Source organism: Taudactylus pleione, unplaced genomic scaffold (genome assembly GCF_031769625.1).
Source record: "Taudactylus pleione unplaced genomic scaffold, aTauple2 ptg000500l, whole genome shotgun sequence".
In the NCBI taxonomy this organism is placed as follows: Eukaryota; Metazoa; Chordata; class Amphibia; order Anura; family Myobatrachidae; genus Taudactylus; species Taudactylus pleione.
In genome coordinates this window covers 1,008,658-1,031,126 of record NW_028284902.1, presented here as the reverse complement: position 1 = coordinate 1,031,126, position 22,469 = coordinate 1,008,658, and the positions used below count along the sequence as shown (strand labels likewise).

General features: G+C 46.3%; 1 protein-coding gene across 1 annotated transcript in view; it reads left to right on the top strand.

Annotated features, from left to right (window-relative positions):
- The window catches only part of ABCA12 (ATP binding cassette subfamily A member 12), a 279,245-nt gene that overhangs the window by 139,987 nt on the left and 116,789 nt on the right, over window positions 1-22,469 (top strand). Inside the window, exons 20-27 of the mRNA XM_088449892.1 lie at window positions 1,149-1,273; window positions 2,509-2,658; window positions 3,446-3,628; window positions 8,418-8,607; window positions 8,709-8,848; window positions 13,977-14,087; window positions 16,913-16,994; window positions 18,673-18,840. Of these exons, the coding sequence (XP_088306018.1) occupies window positions 1,149-1,273; window positions 2,509-2,658; window positions 3,446-3,628; window positions 8,418-8,607; window positions 8,709-8,848; window positions 13,977-14,087; window positions 16,913-16,994; window positions 18,673-18,840 (1,149 nt within the window). The remainder of the gene's footprint in view (window positions 1-1,148; window positions 1,274-2,508; window positions 2,659-3,445; window positions 3,629-8,417; window positions 8,608-8,708; window positions 8,849-13,976; window positions 14,088-16,912; window positions 16,995-18,672; window positions 18,841-22,469) is intronic.

The following is a 22,469-nucleotide window of genomic DNA, read 5'->3' as shown; positions in this document are numbered from 1 at the left end:
TGTTTTTACCATTGATGGAGGACATCGGGTGGCACTTGCATTGTCACAATTTATACTATTGACAATGTCCATTGTGCCCATGTGAGGCCACAGGGTCTCATTCAGACCCGCTCGCGAGCGCTGTACGCTCGCAAGCGGGTCGATGGTGCCCAAGTGTGCATGCGCACGACGGAGGGAGCTCCGTCGTGCGCTTGCGCGAGCGACGGGGAAGCCGTCGCTCGGGGTCTCGCACCGAAGGGGGCATGCTGTCGATGGTGAGTGACAGCACGCCCCCTTTGGTGGGTGTGCCGGGGGCGTGGCTGCCAGACGGAGGCGTTCCCATGGGAATCAGGGCCGGGCTACCTAAAATTGGAGCGGCCTCTTGGACGCTCTCATAGCTGTGGGTTACCAACCACAGCTTATGCGAGTGTCCATGATGATGGTCGCGATGGTCAAGACCATCGCGACCATCGGGCTTGCGACGAGACCCTGCGGTAGGGTCTCGTTGCCGCAAGCCCTGGAGTGATTTTGGCTCTATCAGAGCCAAAATCACTCCCACTGACATCACTAGTGATCACTAGTGATGTCAGTGGGGCCGGACCCAGACGGGAGGCGTTCCCATGGGAACGCCTCCGTCTGGCAGCCACGCCCCCGGCACGCCCACCAAAGGGGGAGTGCTGTCACTCACCATCGACAGCACGCCCCCTTTGGTGAGAGACCCCGAGCGACGGCTTCCCTGTCGCTCGCCGGGTCTCTCGCATGCGCACGACGGAGCTCCCTCCGTCGTGCGCGTGCGCACTTCGGCACCATCGACCCGCTTGCAAGCGTACAGCGCTCGCGAGCGGATCTGAATGAGACCCTGTGTTCCAACACAGTGTATGATATTTTAATTTGGAAATGAATTCCAACCTGTGAGCATTCACCTGTCCTGAACAAATCCAAGATGATTCAACAAAGAGCTGTTTATGACACAAAGAAATTACATCTGGGTGCAATAAATGTTGCCCTAACTGTTAAATCCATATTCAGAAAATATTTATGACACAAAGAAGACAGTTATACATGAGGCATTTCTGTTCTTTTATTTATGATCATTGGAAAAACCAAGCAAACCAATACCATGTATTAATATTTTATTTATAACATTTATGGTTTTTGTTATTGCACAGCCACATTAGGAAATATATTCACCAACGTGAGTCACGTGGAGGAGCAGCTGAGACAAGTGGTGCAACTCAACCAGACAAGTATCACAGCGCTGATGAATGTCCAGTTCCCCGATGACAAAACGCAGGTGGGTTCTTATCTTGTCTCTTCCACCGAACAGTAGCTAATAAGCTGCGACCATTTCCGCTGGACGCACTAATGATGTTCTTGTTAGACAATAGGTTGGGATTACAAAATGAGCAGACCATGCACCATGTGTAGTCTTCCAAGCAATGATAATAGATAAGCTCAGCTGAAATGTGGGGTCATCACGTGACCACGCAGTAGGTAGAACGTCCCCTAGACGTCAACCTGAAGTCACAGCTCTATGCATGTGACTCAGATACTGACAAACTTGTCCAAAAATATGACAAACAGCCAGTGGCGTAAGTTCTTCCCAGATGCCCGGAGCTAAGATATAATTTGGCGCTCCCCTGTCACAACAGCTGACACTGTAATGTAGCAATTTGCATGCAGACAGGCTATAGATAGATGGAGGCGGCAACTGATGGTCTGACATGGAGCTCTCCACTAGTGTACGGTGGCTTCTCAGGTGCCGGGAAGGGGTGCCATGTATTGGGCGGCCTTGACGGTACACTCCGGGTGAATTGTTACAGCACTAAGTGGGGTGAATGTATTGTGGACAATGGAGGAGGTGCCCCTTCAGTGCTGGCGCCAGGCGCCTCCATTGTCTCCCATAGTTCTGCCCCTGCCATAGTGGAATATGTGCAACACCATGAGATGTCTATAACACATACACAATACAATTAGAAGCAATCATAGCAAAAACGTTGACTTTTATTTATTTTATTAGCAGTTATTTATATAGCACACACATATTCCGCAGCACTTTGCAGAGAGAATATTTGGCCATTCACATCAGTCCCTGCCCCAGTGGAGCTTACAATCTATATTCCCTACCCGTATGTACACATACAGACTAGGGTAAATTTTTTATCACAATCCATTTAACCTGCCAGTATGTTTTTGGAGAGTGGGGGGAAAATGGAGCAACCGGAGGAAACCAATGCAACCACAGGGAGAACATACAAACACTACACCGATAGGGCCGTGGTGGGATTAGAACCCAAGGCCCCAGAGCTGTGAGGCAGTAATGTTGACCTCTACACCAACCGTGATTGTCTGCTGCTGACCTACTCTAATCCAGACTTCAAACTGGCAAAACTTTGTATCAATGTGCCTTGCACTGTTCACAATAAAGGTTACTTTGCCCCTGTATTTTCAACACTGTAATTCCTGTTTGAATAATTATACTTGCACCATTAAAATATTTAATCTTGGATTCTTCCTCTTTTTGTCCAGATTGTTGATTGGTTTATCACTCTAAGCAGTACAAACCTCTCGTTGGTGGCCAAATCTCTTCAAGTGTTTTGCAACCTGCCCCCGGAGCAGGGGTACCAAATGGCACTAATATTCCTACAGAATGTGGATATTATAAAATTAGCGTACAGGGTAAGTTTTTTTTATTGTCGTCATACTGTAAACTAAGCTCAACCTTGTTGCTGGTATTTTTTGCACTACTGCTCTCATCACCATTGGCTAACTAGCTGTAAAATGTGCATTGCTATGGCATACCTCCCAACATTTGTTGGGAGGGAGTCGGGACATGTGCGTCCGAAACGGGGGCATGGCCTAATCGTAAAGGGGCGTGGTCTGATGACACGCCCCCGTTTACATCACTAATGGGGCGTGCCCAGCATCTCCGAGATACTGGGCAGCCCCCGGGCTCCCCCCTTACGCTGAATAGATGCTGTGCGCATGCGCACAGCGTCTATTCTAGCTCTGCATACGCGCTGCTCTGCATAGCAGGGCAGCATGTATGCTTCTCCCAACTTCCCCCCCCACCGCGGGACACTGCGGCCCGCGGGCGGGACAGCGGGACAGTCCCAGAAAAACGGGACTGTCCCGCTTAATGCGGGACAGTTGGGAGGTATGCTATGGGTAAACATTTACAAGTGAAATTTACAAATGAGTCAATGGAAAGGTCACACGTTATTGCAATAAGACCTTTTAAATGTAAGATTTTTTTTCTATTATTGATTCTTAATTAATAATAATCATTCACCGATTAACTTTGTATTTTGAGTTAATTTGAAATATGCAAATGGATAATTTATTAGATAATATTAATACAATTCCAAAGTGAATATAGAAAGAATTTTACCTTATTGACTTGCTTAGTGGCACAAAAAAGTCATCCATAAAATAATTATATTGTCTTGTCTTATCTTTGTTGTAGCTCCTGATGCCACCGTCATGGCAGACAAACATTGATATCCTCCTAGCCGCCCTGAAGAAGCTGATTGAAAATGTGAATTATATTTTTTCCATTCTTAACCAGACAAATACCAGCAACATGATAACCAACTTACTTAATCTAATGGGCTCATCGTCCACATCATCCAGGACAAAAAGAAGTGTTGTATGTGTAACCTTATGTTATTGCTTTCAAGTTTTATGCTTTTAATTTAAATATAGAGCATTGTTATGTTATATCCCTTCTTCACTGCTATAACCTGGGTTATTGTCGGGTCTACCCGGGTCGCGGCTCAGTGTAAAAGGGTCCCTGAAAAATAACCCGGGTCAAGTGACCTGGGAATCCCTCCCAGGTAGCTACCACGGTTGGACCCAGGATGGACCTGGGTAATGGTGCAGTGTAAAGGGTTATACAGCCTGGGTCATGCCTAAAATCAGCTGATTGGTGGTTGTGGAGGAGTCACCTCCCACTTTTTATGACCTCACAAGTTTAGCAGGGCAGACCCAGGTTCAGTGTGAACGGGGCTGACCCGGTAATAACCCAGATCAAAGGTGCAGGGTAAACGGGGTCTGACCTGGGTTGCATTCAACAACGGGGGGTGAGGGAGAGGCACAGACTGCATTCAACAACGTCAATGTTAAAATAAGCCCTACCCCGAAAATAAGCCCTATGGAGTTTTTTTGACCAAAAAAATAAATGACAGTGTCTTATTATCGGGGAAACACGGTACCAGCAATATGGAGCTCCAAAGCACAATGGGCAACATGTACACTAAGCTATGGAGAGAGATAAAATGGAGATAGATAAAGTACCAACCAACCAGCTCCTAACTACAATTTTATAGGGTGTGTTTGAAAACAGATGTGGGCCCCATAGTAGCTGCGCCCTCTGCACCTGTGGTGGTTACGCTCTTGCCTCTTCTTAAAGGCAGTAGATTAAGCTCTGGGTAAGGTCAGCCAGAAGGTGACTCGGAAAAACCCTGGACTGGCTCCCAATAAAGACTGGTGCCTACTCACAGACACATTCAGTCATTGTTAATTGGTGTGTAAAAATGCTTACATGACCTGAGCAACATTTATTATTTTATAATGCGGGCACCAATTATATAGCCATAAAATAATATATGTTACCCTCATCACATATTTTTAAACAACCAATTAACAATGAATTAGTATTGACCCTTTAATTTAATTAATATGTAATATAGCTCGCTTAATAAAATGAAACAATATATTGATAAAATAGTATTTCCCTCATAAAAGAAGAATCAATTAGAGAAGTATCAATGGGCCTGATTCAGACCCACTCGCGAGCGGCTGTCCGCTCGCAAGTGGGTCGATGTTATGCACTGAGCATGCGCACGACGGAGGGAGCTCCGTCGTGCGCATGCGCCAGGCGCGACGAGCGAAGGAAAGTCCTTCGCTCGTTGTGTCCGATCAAAGGGGGCGTGCTGTCAATGTTGATTGACAGCACGCCCCCTTTGGTGGGCGTGCCGGGGGCGTGCCTCCCTGACGGGGGCGTTCCCACGGGAACGCCTCCCGTCAGAAGCCGGCCCACTGACATCACTAGTGATGTCAGTGGGAGTGATTTTGGCTCTGATAGAGCCAAAATCACTCCGGAGCTTGCGGTTGAAAACCTCAACCGCAGGCTCCGGCTCGCAATTTCGATGGTCGCGATGGTCTCGACCATCGCGGCCATCAAAAAGCACGCTCGTATAGCCTGTGGGTGGTGACCCACAGCTATACGAGCGTCCAGGAGGACGCTCCATGAAAATGGAGCCCGGCCCTCATTCAGAGCGTGCGCTCTGCTCAGAGCGTACGGCTCTGAATGAGGGCCAATGTTATCTGCTTCATATGTAATAATAGCCCAAGTCCTCACAAGTGATGTCTCTGACGTAATTTTCCATCTCTCCTCTCCTCTGGCATGCTGGCTGGCAGCAGGTGTAGTTTTTGTTGGCCAAGGAAGCATAACCGCTAACAACCAGCAGCTCTTTTTTTTTTTTTAACCAGTTTGTAAACTCCCAGCACCTGTTCTCTGTCAGGAGGTGAGTGCAGAATCTAGGGGTTGGTACAGCTTCGTAACGGGACTTTACAGTGCCCTGTGCCAGCCACGCCCCCTGAGTGTTTGGCATCATGATGTCATGCAGAGGGGGGCGGGCCACTTGCACCGTAAAGAGCAGAGCACTGGATGCTCCAGGGGATGTAGCAGTGCAGCAGTGATTCTGGCTGCACTGAGCCGTACCAGGCACCCTGCTAGCCAGATCCAGGCAACAATGGTACCACCTACAGGACAGTCAGAATATCGACACGTTCCGAATGCCGACAGTCAGAATGTTGATATGGACATAAGATCAACAAGGAAAGTGTTGGCATGCACCAATACCGATGTGCTTATAATGTCGACATTTTGCATGTCAACATCATCAGCATGTTAACAGCATTCTGAATGTCAGCTATTCATACCACACCCAACTGGTAATTACAGTAAAAATCTATTTTGGTGCACAAATTTTATCTCACAAAATCGGTATCAGGTGCTTGGTGGGATCCCGGCGGTCAAAATCCCGATGCCGGCATCCCGACAGGGTTAGGGTACCGACATTTTTCAGGCAGTTTCCTAACCCTGCCCTTCTCCCTACCCCTAACCCTTGGTCCCCAGTGCCTGAACAATCCCTCCCACCTAGTGCCTAAACCTAACCTCCCCTCCCTCACCGTAAACCTAACCCCCCCAGTGCCTAACCCTCCCCCAAGTGCCTAACCCTCCCCCTAGTGCCTAACCCTCCCCCAAGTGCCTAACCCTCCCCCTAGTGCCTAACCTTCCCCCTAGTGCCTAACCCTCCCCCAAGTGCCTAACCCTCCCCCTAGTGCCTAACCTTCCCCCCAGTGCCTAACCCTAACCCTGCCCCTAGTGCATAACCCTCCCCCTAGTGCCTAACCCTAACCCTCCCCTAGTGCCTAACCATAACCCTACCCCAATAGCGAAACTAGGGTATTTGGAGCCAAGGGCAAATGTTAAAATGGAGCCCCCCCCTTGGTCACAAGGGGCGGGGTCACTTAACAATGGGGCGTATCGACAGGACACATATGCCCCTTTCTTGTCACTTTTAACATTCCTTTCCATATGCACCTTAAGCCGTGTAGTGCTCCTTATACAGTCCGCCCTATGCAGTGCCCCCAGTAGTGGTCCCTCTTATGCAGGCCCACAGTAGTGCCCCTTGTACAGTGCCCCCAGGAGTGGTGGCTCTTATGCAGGCCCCCAGTAGTGCCCCTTGTACAGTACCCCCAGTAGTGGTCCCTCTTGTGCAGCTCCCCATTAGTTCCCCTTATACAGAGCCCCCAGTAGTGGTCCCCCTTATACAGGCCCCCAGTTGTGCCCCTTATTCAGTGCCCCCAGTAGTAATCCCCTTTATGCAGACCCCCTGTAGTGGTCCCCACTATCCAGTGCCCCCTGTAGTGGTCCTCTCTATTTAGTGCCCCCAGTGCAGTGTCCCTTGTGCCTCCAGTAGTAAGCCCCTTATACAGTGTCCCCAGTAGTAGACCCCCCTTATACAGTGCCCCTTATATATTGCCTCCAGTAGCAGTCCCCCCCCATGCAGTGCCCCCAGTTGTGGTCCCCCTATGCAGTGCCCTTTATATAGTGCCCACAGTAGTAGTCCCCCCGATAATTGCCCCCAGTAGAGGTTGCCCCCAGTAGTAGTCCCCCCGATAATTGCCCCCAGTAGTAGTCCCCTGATTATTGCCCCAGTAGAGGTTGCTCCCAGTAGTAGTCCCCCCAATTATTACCCCCAGTAGAGGTTGCCCCCAGTAGAGGTTGCCCCCAGTAGTAGTCCCCCCGATTATTGCCCCCAGTAGAGGTTGCCTCCAGTAGTAGTCCCCCCGATAATTGCCCCCAGTAGAGGTTGCCCCCAGTAGTATTCCCCCCGATTATTGCCCCCAGTAGAGGTTGCCCCCAGTAGTAGTCCCCACGATTATTGCCCTAAGTAGAGGTGCCCCCCCAAATACATAGCAAAAAATAAATAAATAAATAAATAAAACTTCCCTGCAGCATCCACGCTCTCCTGCTCCGGCTCCCGCCGCAGCGACGTCTGCCCTCCCGGGCGGGTGTGCTCTGCATTATGGGAGAGACGTCATGACGTATCTCCCATTACCCACTGCAGGAGCCGGAAGGGAGCCGGCTCTTGCAGTGGGCGCTACAGCAGCCAATGAGAGTCTATCTGACTCTCATTGGCTGCTGTCTACCACACACATCTCCGCCAGCACTGGCGGAGATGTGTGTGCAGCAGCAGCAGCCAATGAGAGTCTGTCTGACACTCATTGGCTACTGATTAACACACACATCGCTGCCGCTCGGCGGCGATGTGTGTGTTAGAACGGCCTGAACCCGCCCGCCTGCCACCCTCCTCCTGGCGCTATTGGGCAAGCGCTCAGGGGGAGGGAAGTGGCTCGGCTGTGCAGCACAGGACCGGTGCTGGGAAGCCTAGTGCCGGTCCTGTGTAAATGTGTAGCGCTGACCGCACTCACTGCGGTCGACGCTACACTGCCTAACTAGGGCGGGCCAGACCGTGGCTGGCGGCACCCCCCCCCCAACCCCCACCGCACCGCCGGTCCGACGGTGCCCAGGGGACACACCCAGCTCGACCCCCCTAAGTTACGCCACTGCCCTCCCCCTAGTGCCTAACCATAACCTCCCCCTAGTGCCTAAACCTAGCCCTCCCCCTAACACCAGTACTTACCGTCGGGATGATGGCACCGGGATTCTGACAAGTGACGGGATTCCTGCGCTGGTATTCCCATCTGTCGGGATTATAACTACCTCCCCCCTAATAACATGCAATCTGGTAATTGCTTTGGAATCCTCTGCCATCTAATGTAATGTCTGTTTCAAATTTTTTAGAAACCTCAAACAGAGTATTTCATAACGTCGTGTTTGTGCTCATATTCTTGTCAATTTTTAGGATCTTTCAGAGCTTATAGGAAGCACCCGCGCTGACAGCGTCTCACTTACTGATATCTTACGGTTGGTGTGCAGAGAAAATTATGAGGCGGCCATGGTGTTATTATACAATTCTCTAAGCAATTCTGGTGTAAGCCGGAACAGTTACAGAGCACAAAATCTGAGCCAGCTATATTCCATACCGACTGACAGTAAGTACAGTCACTGAGCACTAAGGGGGGCCCAGGCCAGCAGGTGTACCGATAGTATTGTTTTCTATAACTGATTAACCGCAAATGTGATTGTTTTTCAGATACTTTTTGCCTAAAATTATTCACTAGCTTGGTTACGACAACCACTGGTGCTAGTACTTGGCTGCTACTGAAGCCTCTGCTATATGGGAAAATTCTTTACACACCATACACCAATGAGACACAGAAGATAATGGAAAAGGTAAGAAACTGCTATATATTAGGGGTGTGCACCGGCCACTTTTCGTGTTTTGTGTTTTGGTTTTGGATCTGGATCTTTCTTCGTGTTTTGGATCTGGATTGGTTTTGCCAAAACCACCCTTCCGTGTTTTGGGTTCTGGGTTTTGTGTTTTGGATCTGTATTTTTTTTTAAAAAAGCATAAAAACAGCTAAAATCACAGAATTTGTGTGTTTTTCTGCTTCTATGCTATTATTAACCTCAATAACCTTAATTTCCACTAATTTCCAGTCTATTCTGAACACCTCACACCTCACAATAGTGTTTTTATGTCCAAAAGGTTGCACCGAGGTAGCTGGATGACTATGCTAAGAGATACGAGTGGGCGGCACAAACACCTGGTCCATCTAGGAGTGACACTGCAGTGGCAGACAGGATGGCAGTTTGAAAAACTAGGCCCCAAACAGTACATAATGCAAAGAAACAAAAAAGAGGTGCAAGATGGAATTGTCTTTGGGCCCTCCCACCCACCCTTATGTTGTATAAACAGGACATGCACACTTTAACAAACCAAACATTTTAGCGCCAGGGTCTGCCACACGACTGTGGCTGAAATGATTGCTTCATTTGGGCCCCCACAAAACAAGCTGGCAATTAATCTGTCCCTGCACAAACTGGCTCTACGGAGGCAAGATGTCGTCCTCATTCTCCTCATCCACCGATTCCTCACCCTCTTCAGTGTTGTGTACATCCTCATCCTCACAGAGTATTAATTCGTCCCCGCTGGAATCCACAACCACAGGTCCCTCTGTTCGTTCTGGAGGCTGGTCTCCCTGGAAGAGTTGATAATTCATTTTATGAACATCATCTTCTCCACATTTTGTGGAAGCAACCTCCTACGCCTTTTGCTGACAAGGTTCCCGGCTGCACTAAACACTCTTTCGGAGTACACACTGGAGGGGGGGCAACTCAGGTAAAATAGAGCCAGTTTGTACAGAGGCCTCCAAATTGTCTCTTTTCCCTGCCAGTACAGGTACGGACTGTCTGACATGCCTACTTGGATGCTGTCACCGATGTAATCCTTTAACAGACAGACGCATGCTTGTCGCTGCTGCTTTGAGGATGCAGGTGCGGCTACAGCCCACACAATTCACAAAGACAGAAAAAAAAGAAGAATTTTTTATTTTTTGTGGAGCACACTTTGAGGGTTACATCACCCTTTAACAGACAGACGCACGCTTGTCGCTGCTGCTTTGAGGATGCAGGTGCGGCTACTGCGCATACATTTCACACACAAACACAGAAAAAAAGAAGATTATTTTATTTTATTGGAGCGCATTTTGGGGGTAACACCACCCTTTAACAGACAGATGCACGCTTGTCGCTGCTGCTTTGAGGATGCTGGTGAGGCTACAGCCCACACAATTCACAAAGACAGAAAAAAAAGAAGAATTTTTTTATTGTTTGTGGAGCGCAATTTGAGGGTTACACCACCCTTTAACAGACAGACGCACACTTGTCGCTGCTGCTTTGAGGATGCAGGTGCGGCTACTGCCCACACATTTCACAAATGCAGAAAAAAAAAGAATTTTTTTATTATTTGTGGTCACACTTTGAGGGTTACACCACCCTTTAACAGACAGACGCACGCTTGTCGCTGCTGCTTTGAGGATGCAGGTGGAATCTAGACGGGATTTGGAACCGGGGACACACTACCTCCATCAATTGTCTAAATCCCACTGCACTAATGGCAGATACCGGACGCACGTCTAACACCAACATAGCAGTCAAGGCCTCAGTTATACGTTTTGCTTCAGGATGACTGCTGTCGTACTTCATCCTCCTCGCTAGAGACTGTTGGAGGGTCAATTGTTTAGTAAAAGTGGTGGTGTTCCTACTTCCTCTCTGGGATGATGAACAACTCCCAGCAGCAGCAACAGCACTAGGAGGAAGTGGTTCTTGATTTTTCCCTATTTTATTTTCATCTGAGAAAGTTTGGTCCTCCATTTATGTTATATTGATATATACGTGCGGCTAAGGCGCACACAAACACAGAAAATATTTTTTTATTTTTGCTGGAGATTAGTGTACTTTGTGGGTTACACCACCCTTTAAGAAATGAGCCAGCCGGCCCTTTAGTTATGGGACACAGGCGCACGCTTGGCGCTGCTCCTTTGTTGATGCACGTGCAGCTACAGCCCACACAATTCACAAACGCAGAAAATATTTTTTTATTTGGTTTGGAGTGTACTTTGGGGGTTACAGCACCCTTTAATGGTCAAGCCAGCCGGCCCTTTACTTATGACACAGGTGCACGCTTGGCACTACTTTGTTGATGCACGTGCGGCTACTGCGCACACAATTCACAAACACAGAAAATATTTTTTTATTTGGTTTGGAGTGTACTTTGGGGGTTACAGCACCCTTTAACGGTCAAGCCAGCCGGCCCTTTATTTATGACAGGCGCACGCTTGGCACTACTTTGTTGATGCACGTGCAGCTACTGCGCACACAATTCACAAACACAGAAAATATTTTTTTATTTGGTTTGGAGTGTACTTTGGGGGTTACAGCACCCTTTAATGGTCAAGCCAGCCGGCCCTTTACTTATGACACAGGCGCATGCTTGGCACTACTTTGTTGATGCACGTGCAGCTACTGCGCACACAATTAACAAACACAGAAAATATTTTTTTATTTGGTTTGGAGTGTACTTTGGGGGTTACAGCACCCTTTAATGGTCAAGCCAGCCGGCCCTTTACTTATGACACAGGCGCATGCTTGGCACTACTTTGTTGATGCACGTGCGGCTACTGCGCACACAATTCACAAACACAGAAAATATATAATTTTTTTAGCACTTGGGGGGAGCACCCCTGATGGACAGAGCACCCCCTGGACAACACTACAGCACCCCTTTAGGACTGGGACACTGCACAGGACTTTGGAGTGGACACAGCCCCTATGGACAACTGACTGCACAACACAGTCCAGCCAGCCCCTATGGACTTTGAAGTAGTGGACACAGCCCCTATGGACAACAGCAGCGCAGCGCAGCACAGCACAGCACAGCACAACACTACTCTGCACTACACTACACTACACTCCACAGCCCAACCAGCCCTAACTCCCACCCTCCCTCTTCACTGTCCACAGCCGAGTGAGAAAATGGCGCCGACGTGGGTACCTTATATAGGATCCAAAACCCGCGAGACCCGGAAGGCGGGATGATGACGTTTTGCCTCGATTTCAGATCCGAGTCAGGCGGGAAAAGTCGAGCCTGATTCGGATCGGACTCGGATCGGGGGGGCTCGGGGGGGTTCGGATTTCAGAAATCCGAACCCGCTCACCCCTACTATATATACGTACAGTATACAAACAGAGCATGCATATGTGCTAAAAGCCTAAGTTAAAACATTGTATTTATATTTTGTTGCATGGGATGACTATGGACTAGTCTGAATTTCTCTTTTGCTAATATGTAGTCAGTATGCTGACAGTCAATATGTCGACAAACTATATGTGTTTGGGACACTGCCGACATTATTATGCGGCATGGTTGTAACCTTAGTTAAAGCATTCTAACCATGTTGGCAGTACAACTATAAACATGATGCTTTATAATCACATTTAAAGTTAAACTGCCGACACGGTAAAACATGTCAGCTAACATTACATCCGTGTCAGCATAATGAAGTCAGCATTGTTTCGTCCACATAAAGTTTGTCAACATTTAGGCTGTTAATTAACCATATGTAGTCTTCTTATCTTCTATTCAAATGCATATACTTTTATTGTCAGCTCAAAGTAACAAAAAGATTGTAGCATATTTAAAGACTGGTGTAAATCCGGAGTAACGATGAAAGTGCCGCCTATGATATGATAAAGCTGGCAATTACTATTTTTGTGTTTGTTTGTTTTTGTTATTAGCACTTAATGGGGTCTGTTTACTAAGCAGTGTAAAGGGGGGCATCCACTACACGATTTTAGCAGGCGATTGCACGATAACGACGTCGTTATCGTTCAATCGTTTAAAAATCGTTTATAAATCGTGCAGTGTTTGGTCGGTAACGATCAACGATGCGCGCTCCCGCTGGTCGTTTGATCGTCTCGTCAGTCCACTGAACATGCAGGTCAACTTGATCTATTAAAGATAGTTTGCAAATCGTTCAGACTGAAAGAAAATATTTCAAGGGAAAAAATCAAGGGAAAATCGTTTAGAGATTGGACAGGGAGTAGATCGTCTAGTGGATGTGCCCCTGTAGGAGGGAGAGTGAAAAGTGATAAGGTACCAGCCAATCAGCTCCCAACTGTCATTTTGCAAACACAGCCTGTGAGATGCAGTTGGGAGCTGATTGGCTGGCACCTTATCACTTTTCACTCTGGGCCTGATTCTGACCCGCTCGCGAGCGCTGTACGCTCGCAAGAGGGTCGATGGTGCCGAAGTGCGCATGCGCACGACGGAGGGAGCTCCGTCGTGCGCATGCGCGAGACCCGGCGAGCAACGAGGAAGCCGTCGCTCGGGGTCTCGCACCAAAGGGGGTGTGCTGTCGATGGTGACTGACAGCACGCCCCCTTTGGTGGGCGTGCCGGGGGCGTGGCTGCCAGACAGAGACGTTCCCATGGGAACGCCTACCGTCTGAGTCCGGCTCCACTGACATCAATAGTGATGTCAGTGGGAGTGATTTTGGCTCTGATAGAGCCAAAATCACTCCAGGGCTTGCGGCAGCGAGACCCTACCGCAGGGTCTCGTCGCAAGCCCGATGGTCACGATGGTCTTGACCATTGCAACCATCATCAGGGACGCTCGCTATAGCTGTGGGTGGTAACCCACAGCTATGCGAGCGTCCATGAGGCCGCTCCAAGAACAGGTAGGAGGGCCCTGATTCAGAGCGAGCTCTCTGGTCAGAGCGTTTGGCTCTGAATCAGGCCCTTTGTCTCCTAACACTGCTTAGTAACTAGACCCCAGTGTGTTTTATTAAATAAACTAGAAACAAATCTTCCAAACTAAGTGTGTCCCTCACTGCCACAGAAATCCTGTAGAATTCCTGTAACTTTTGGCAAACTTTATAAAACATTACAATAATTCTTATCCTGCGTCTGGTTTGATCATCAAGTGTAAATAAATTTCATGTCTGTTATTTCTTGGTAGACTAAAAATCACCTACTTCAAATAGAAAATTACAAGAATACCATCAACAATTTGTCTACTGGGATGCAGGATGTTATGAATGTGATGCCTGTCATACAACGCATATTGCAGGTAGGTTACCACCGTGATTTTACAAGGGTCCCTTTCTTTGGGGGAGATTTATCAAACCTTGGAGAGAGATACCGTAAAGTGGAGAAGTTTCCCAAAAGCAACCAATCAGCTTGTAAGTGTCATTTTAAAGGGATGCAGTCAGCATGCCGCTACACAAGATGCCGACGGTCAAATTACCGACGCCAGAATCCCAACAGCAGCCGAGATCCCGGCTCCAGTATACCGACCGCCGGCATCCCTAAGGTAAGTATCGGAGGTTAGGGGAGGGTTAGGTTTAGGGTTAGGCACTAGGGGAAGGTTGTGGGTTAAGGACTAACGTGGGAGGGTTAGCCAAAAAAAAAAAGGCAATTGACTTTAATTCCGGACAAACCATGCTGCACTGCAGGTGGGGCAGATGTAGGATGTGCAGAGAGATTTAGATGTGAAAGGGTCGTGTACAAACTCAAATATAAATTACAGTGTAATCATAAAGCTGCCCAGTATTTGTGGGCTACATGCAAAAGCCGCCGGTATTTACCCTGCATGCACAAAAATAAAAACTAACTGCATCGCACCCTTGGCATTGCAGCATGGTATGTCCAACTGCACAGAAACTGTACCTGCTCTTTTTCCGTTACTCAAAATTCAGAATCAGCGCCATTGGCACTAGGCATGTTACAGTTCGGCAGGGAAGGATACTGAAGCTGTGATATCCCGGTAAACATGTGGCACACAGCAGAGGGATCCCACTTTTCTGTTACTCGCAGGGAGGGGCATAGGAACAGTTCTTTATTAACTTTATGATCAAACAGAAGGAGAGAGTCTATGGGGTCTATTTACTAAGCAGTGTTAGGAGACAGAGAGAAAAGTGATAAGGTGCAAGCCAATCAGCTCCCAACTGTCATCTCACAGGCTGTGTTTGAAAAATGACAGTTGGGAGCTGATTGGCTGGCACCTTATCACTTTTCATTTTGGCTCCTAACACTGCTTAGTGAATAGACCCCTATATCTGGCGCACAGAATAAATGACTAAAATGTTACTTTTATTCAATTGTTTTAAAATGACATACTATCTACACACATGAATAGCGAAATATATATATAAAAAAAGGATATAAATTGTGATAAAGGTAGAAAATGTGTATAAAATTACACTGTATACCTCCTGTAGAATCTTCCTATAGTACACTACATTACCTAGATGTCCATCACTTTATGAGATATAGCAAATACCGACACTTATGAGAATCTTAAATCTATTTGGCCATTAATTATCATAGCTTTTTAATTGGGGAATAAATAACCCAGTCTGGCCAAATATTATGTTAGGTGAATACACATAGGGATACTGGACCTCATTCAGAGTCGGTCGAAGCGGCCGCACGGTCGAACGGGAAAAGGGGCCGGACATGCAAATGATGCACTCGCATGTTGCGTCCCTAAGTTCGGATCGTTAGCTGCCCGACCAAGGGGAGGAAGCGGCCGGAAATTAAAAAATACGCCCACTTCTCATACGCATTACACGTCATCTCCAGCCATAAAAGGAGTAATCGAGACCATCGGGCACCATCGGAACTGGTCGTAGAGCTTAAGGTTGACCATACCCTCTCTTAAGCTCTACGATCATGTCAGCGTAAAAACCACCCATGTCACATGTGCCATGACGCTACTTTGTTAATTATGCACTCCCATAAACCGTATGCACTCCCATAAAACGCCGTTCGCATAATTAGGCACGCCTGCGTTCGGATCTCCACTCCCCCGTTTTCAAGCACCTTCCCCTGTTACCACCCACAAATGCCTCATACTGTCACTCAAACTACCGACGTGGCTGTGTTCAAGGAGAGAGAAATTTGTGATCGTAGCGGCTAGTTTGCGCACGCGCATTGCGAACTTTACGCTTGCGCAGTTTAGCGAACATCGGTGGCGTACGACCGTGCGGCCGCAACGACCGACTCTGAATGAGGTCCACTGTGTGCACTATGGAAATGCAATCATGGTCTGCATTTTAATTATGCTTATATTGTCCCCAGCCACAATGAAGAGCATGTTTAATATATTTTATTGAGCTCCAATGTGTATACGTTTAATATCTCTATGATTCTTCATACCATACCTTACAAATTGTGATTATTGCTGAAAATCTTCTTACCAGTGTGTTACTCACTACAATTCTAAAGCACTGTTACAATAGACCAGATGAATATGCATCGAGAAAAGTTATTAGTTATTTGAAATCAGCAGATTAATTGGAGGATATTATAAGTTGTAACCTGGTCCCAGTATGACCCTCGATCATGCCAATCTAACACGCACGAAGGCACTTTGCATGTTGTAGGAAGGTCTTTGATATGATCACTGGGAATTTATCCTCTATTTTACTGTGTTCATGTGTTCACAAGGAAAATCTTCATATGTGACAATATTATCACATTCTATTCACATATATGCATATATTCAATCAATACACAGAGATTCAATCTGTTTGATAGGGGGTAATGTATTTTATAGAATTAGAAAATATTAAAATGTCACAACTGTTTTTCAATGACAGTAAAAAAATAAACTAATACACACTACTTTGAAAAATAGGAATAATGATAGTATAATGATAGTATTCTTGATTTTCAATGACCTGTAAGAGGCTGGTGCCTCAAAGTAATCACATAACTCCCAGATGGCTACTGACATCATTGTTCCAGATATAAATTGCAGTCACAGGTACATGAAACCCCCGATATAATACAGGGCGCATGGCATATTATATAAGAGTGAGGATAATGTTTAGTGAGAAGCAAATGTTATCAGTTTCACTTGATGATACAGTTGTATGTTTGCCTCTATAGCGCATTCTGAACAATACTGTAATAAGTGGCATTCTAACAGACATCCTGCAAATTAACATCACGGATGTGTCTCAGAAAATAGGTAAGTGCTTAAATACTCAGTGCTGTTCTCTGTGCAGTTTAGACCTAGGAGATATATATAGTACGTGGAGATGTCTCAAACCTTCCAAAGAGGACACGTTGAGAAGTTTCCCATATCAACCAATCAGCTTTTAGCTATAATTTATCTAGTGCATTCTTTAAATGAACAGGAAGACTCGGATTGGTTGCTATGGTTGACTTCTCCACTTGTGCTCTTTAGAAGATTTGGGACATCTTGACAGCGCCGTACCTAGGGCATAGTTGCCAACCTGTGGTCTGCCCCTGCCAAATAGGTACAGCCGAGGGGGGCATGTTGCGGGCAAGTGGTCGGTGCCAGGGTGTGATGTCATGATTGCATCATCGCGGTCCCACCCTGTGCTATAGAATGCCGTGATTAAGAAGTGGGGGGCGGCACCATGATGATGTGAATCCAGCGCGAATCACATCTTCGACCGGCCTTCCACTGCTCCAGGAGTCCTGGAGTGCCATTGGAGATTTGGGAACCTACCAGGCGATCCATGAGCATGGGAAAATTTGCACAGGGCTCTGGGACAACCCCATCCAGTGGTGCACGCAGGGGGGGGGGGGTCTGAGTACCTAGAAACCACCTCTGATCCATGCCATGGCCATGCCATTTTTTTAATTTTGTGTGATGGAGAACTTAATCTGCATCTCATCTGGCTGCAACTGCACTGTCCTCAGAGCTCTGAACTGCCTCTATGTATATATATATATATATATATATATATATGGGTAAATGCTGCTATATTACTTGGTGTGCTGTCACATTTGCATGTTTTTTAATATAGCTAAGCAACAGAGGCTTTTTTGTTGTTATTATGTGAGTTTTGCAATATTATATTTTATTATTTTATTTTACTGCAGAAGGGACAGTTATACCTCAGACCTTGTAAATTTTATTATGCTTTTCAGTGCTTAAATTTGGATGCACATTAGACCAACTCAGCTTCCGCACCGTAGTATACAACCAATACAATATATTGTTTATTATATTGTATAATAATATAGATTTGCCTGTTTGTTAATATCCAGTCTTTATTTTATTACTGCGTTTGTACCCAACTGTAAAGCAATGCAGAAAATGCAGTTTTTGTATAAGAAAATGTTAATAAAAAAAATACACACTAGTTTGAGCAAGGCGCCCATTGCAGTCTTGTATTTGCACACTAGAAGGCGCTGTTTTACCACAGAAACATTTCAGCTCTCCCAAGAAAATTCATGTATCATTAATTCTCTGCAGTCCTATTCACATTAACCACAGAAAGGCATACTGTATTAAATAATATGGCAGCATGTACATATCATGCAGCATTTTATAATGCTTTTCCAGTTATTAAAAATGTGTTATTTTATTAGAGAACAACACAATACAGTCTATTCACTCACAGCAACCTGCAGTATACATTCCTTCATTACCAATCACAAAGGTTTTAGCATAATCTACCAATCTAAACACAACAGCAGTAGCTCATATTCCAGACTCGTCCTATTGCCTGTCTGCAGATACTGTTCGCTCAGTAATATTTAATGAGTTAGTGATGTTATTGGCATCCTCTGTATCTTGCAGCATCAATGACATAGGGCCGTGGGAAAAACTTTTAAATACATTGTTGTTATAAGGGGCATAAAAAAAATAATCTAATTTTTTATTTTCCCAGATTTCATCTTAAGTAAGACATATCTTATAAATTACGTTATACAAATTAGCAAAATGCTGGTAAATCTACTGTCCTGCGTGGAGACTAACCGTATCCAGCCTTTTAACAGCGTCGCAGAAATGACAGCCGAGGCCGAGCGGCTCCAAGCAACTAATGATCTCTTTGCAGGTAATAGATAGTTTCTATGTCAGAAAGCTTGCCTCAAAAGTGTGCAAATAGGGTCCACGGTGAGGCCAGGCATACTCTAATACTGGACCCTATATCTGTGCTTGCAGAGATTACCACTGCTGCTGCCATTCAATGAGACAGTGTCAGTGAGTGAGACACTCAGTGACTCATGATATGTAGCACCGCAGTGGCAACCCCCTCCATTCACTTTGCAACCAAGTTATCTTCACTGGAGCAGCTAAAGAAAGAGCAGTGCTGTGAGTTGTACATGTACTATATAAAATAGATCGTCCACTAATAATAATGGGCACAATATGAGTTGGGGCTCTACTGTGTGGCATAATATGGTCATATTATTATTATTATCATATTTTGTTTATATAAAATAGGACAAAGGTCAGTGTAGTGATGGAGATGAGGGGATTTATGGGGATATGATGATGGCCTTGGAGATTACAGTCCCAACCTCGACCCCACCTTCCGCACTGCAAATCTCCACCCGCAACCCCCCTCCCCCCCACTTCAAGGTGCTAAATAAAAATGGGCCAGGTGCTCTGGCTACTCAAATGTGTTAAACATACTGTAGTGCACCCAGTTCACATTATGCAACACAGAAACCCCAGTTCATATATGCCACAGTGCCCCCCCCACACCGGTGAAATAGCTATGTGTCAGGGCCCCATCATGTGTGGGGGCCCTCGGTAACTGCCCTTTGCCACCCTGTTGTTAATCCAGCAGTGCCCCTTTAGCTTTCACATAGAGTGACTAATGATTAATAACATTTGTTTGGTAACAAACAATTCAAGTTCTCTTCCATTTGAATATTTCTTTCTTTTCTTCGACCCATTCTCAAAAATAAACACTCATTCACTCAAAACCCAGTTTGCGTGATGAGAAGAGATGAGTGGTTCGGTTTTCCAAGTAGAACTGAGCCTTGCCTTGGGTCTCCTCGCCAAGTTTGAAACTCTGGTCTGAAAACAGGATCTCACGTATTTTGGATTGCAGTTATGTCCCTCCCTGGTGATTTCAGGTGCTGTGAGGTGGTCAAAATTGACTGGAAATGAATGTTGTTGATGTTACTAATTGAACACCAACAGGTCCAAGTTATATGATCTTAGCTGTTTTTATCCATTTTTAAAGAATACCGAAAGCGAACCAAAACACTTGAGGGTGGTTTTGCCAAAACCAAAACATCCTTAGTGACGAGCCAGTGTTAAATACTGGAATGGCGTAGAGCATGGACATGATTCGGGTTGAAGTTCCCAGGTGTACAGCATGTCACATAGGTACAGTTTGTGGGGTCATGCATTCATAAAATCAACACCAGCAATGAGAGCTAAAGGGGAATATAGCAGAACTGTATACAGGTTGAGTCTCCCATATCAAAATATTCCAAAATACGGAATATTCCAAAAATGAAACCTTTGATTTTTGATGGTTCAATGTACACAAACTTTGTCTGAGGCACAAATTATTAAAAATATTGTATAAAATAACATTCAGGCTTTGTGTATAGGGTGTATATGAAACATAACTGAATTTTATGTATGTACAGAAACTTTGTTTGAGCCACAAAATTATTGAAAATATTGTAGAAAATAACCTGCAGACTGTGTGTATAGCATGTATATAACACATAAATGCATTCTGCATGTATATTTGGGTCCCATTCCCAAGATATTTCATTATGATATGTAAATATTCCAAAATACGGAATATTCCTCTGGTCCCAAGCATTTTGGATATCGGAGACTCAACCTATATTTGATATATTTTCCAAAAAATGTATATGAAATTATTTTCCAGCCTTATATTATTATTTTATTGTCTTTGTTCTTTCTATTTCATTTGCCATTCATGGAAGTTGTATTTGTTGGTGTCACAGTAGGAGCCTGCTGGCGTTTTATTAAATAAAAATATTCCTTCCTCTGTACACTGATGTGAGCCGGGAATGCTAAGAGTCTGCAGGGTGAGCTGTGTAACAGTACAGGGAGGGGTCATGGTCTTCCGTATCCCACATGAGGTCTCCCCTGGCCTTTCCACTCAGAGGGGGTCATTCAGACCCGTTCGCGAGCAAAGGACGCTCGCAAACGGGTCGATGTTGCCCCACTGCACATGCGCACGACGGAGGGAGCTCCGTTGTGCGCATGCGCGAGACCCGGAGAGCGACGGGCTCTCCGTCGCTCCGGGTCTCGCACCAAAGGGGGCGTGCTGTCGATGTTGATTGACAGCACGCCCCCTTTGGTGGGCGTGCCGGGGGCATGGCTGCCAGAAGGAGACGTTCCCATGGGAACGCCTACCGTCTGAAGCCGGCCCCACTGACATCACTAGTGATGTCAGTGGGAGTGATTTTGGCTCTGATAGAGCCAAAATCACTCCAGGGCTTGCAACAGCGAGACTCTACCGCTGGGTCTCCGTCGCAAGCCCGATGGTCACGATGGTCTTGACCATCGCGACCATCATCATGGACGCTCGCATAAGCTGTGGGTGGTAACCCACAGCTATGCGAGCGTCCATGAGGACGCTCCTAAAACAGGTAGGAGGGCCCTGATTCAGAGCGAGCACTCTGGTCAGAGCGTTCAGCTCTGAATCAGGCCCAGTTTTCCTTAACAGACCCTGGGGAAAATGTATGAAGCTCTGGGAAGTGATAATGTGGAGAGTGATAAATGACCAGCCGCTCAGCTCCCAACTGTCATGTTACAGGCTGTGTTTGAAAAATGACAGTTGGGAGCTGCTTGGTTGGTCGATTATCACTCTGCACTTTATCACTTCCTAGAGCTTCATACATCTGCCCTCCTATGCAGAATATGCTTGATTCAGACGGCGGGTGCAGTGTCCATGATAGACGCAAGCGGCCGATGTTTTCAGTCTGCGCATACATCCTGATGGTTACCGCCAGGGGACGCAGAGCAAATTTTTACCTAGAAATGTGCGCTGGCCCCCCGTGTTTTCTTTTTGGATCTGGATTCATGTTTGTGTTTTGGTTTTGCAAAACCACTTCGAAGCGTTTTTTAGTTTCAGTTTTGGATCTGTGTTTTTTTTTTTTTTAAATCTTCGTGTGGACTCGGATTGCTGGAGAACCGAACTGCACATCTCTAATTTGGATGCAGAGAGGTGGAATTTCAGGGGGGTGTTTCTGGGTGGTAACAGCGGGGTGGTGTGCCAGAGGTGGGCGTGTCGCGGTCATCGGCTGCAAGTTTTTCTGCAGTAGCGCTGATTTCGGGGGCCATGTTCAGACGGACATTCTGCGCCTACGTAGGGCTGATGCAATGTCTGGTGGTGCGATCGATGCTGTGACTTTTTACATAATGCAGCTTCGGCATTAACCATAAAGCTTCGGCATTAACATAAAGACGCAGTCGCAAGAAGTCGCAGCCGCCGCGGCATTAGCATCCACCTCTGAATCAGGCCTTCGGTCTTTATTAAAAACGAAAGGAGCAACACACATGTCAGAGTGATGGTTATAATGCACATTCAGCTGCAGCTAACATATGAGTGAGCTGATAGACAGCAGAAGTAGGAATTGGGAAAGACAGTATGGGTGAGATTCAGCCGCAGCTCTCGGATTGCGGATGCTGACAGGAGGCGTTTTTTTCTATCGGTAGCATTAGCATATTTACACATCGCTG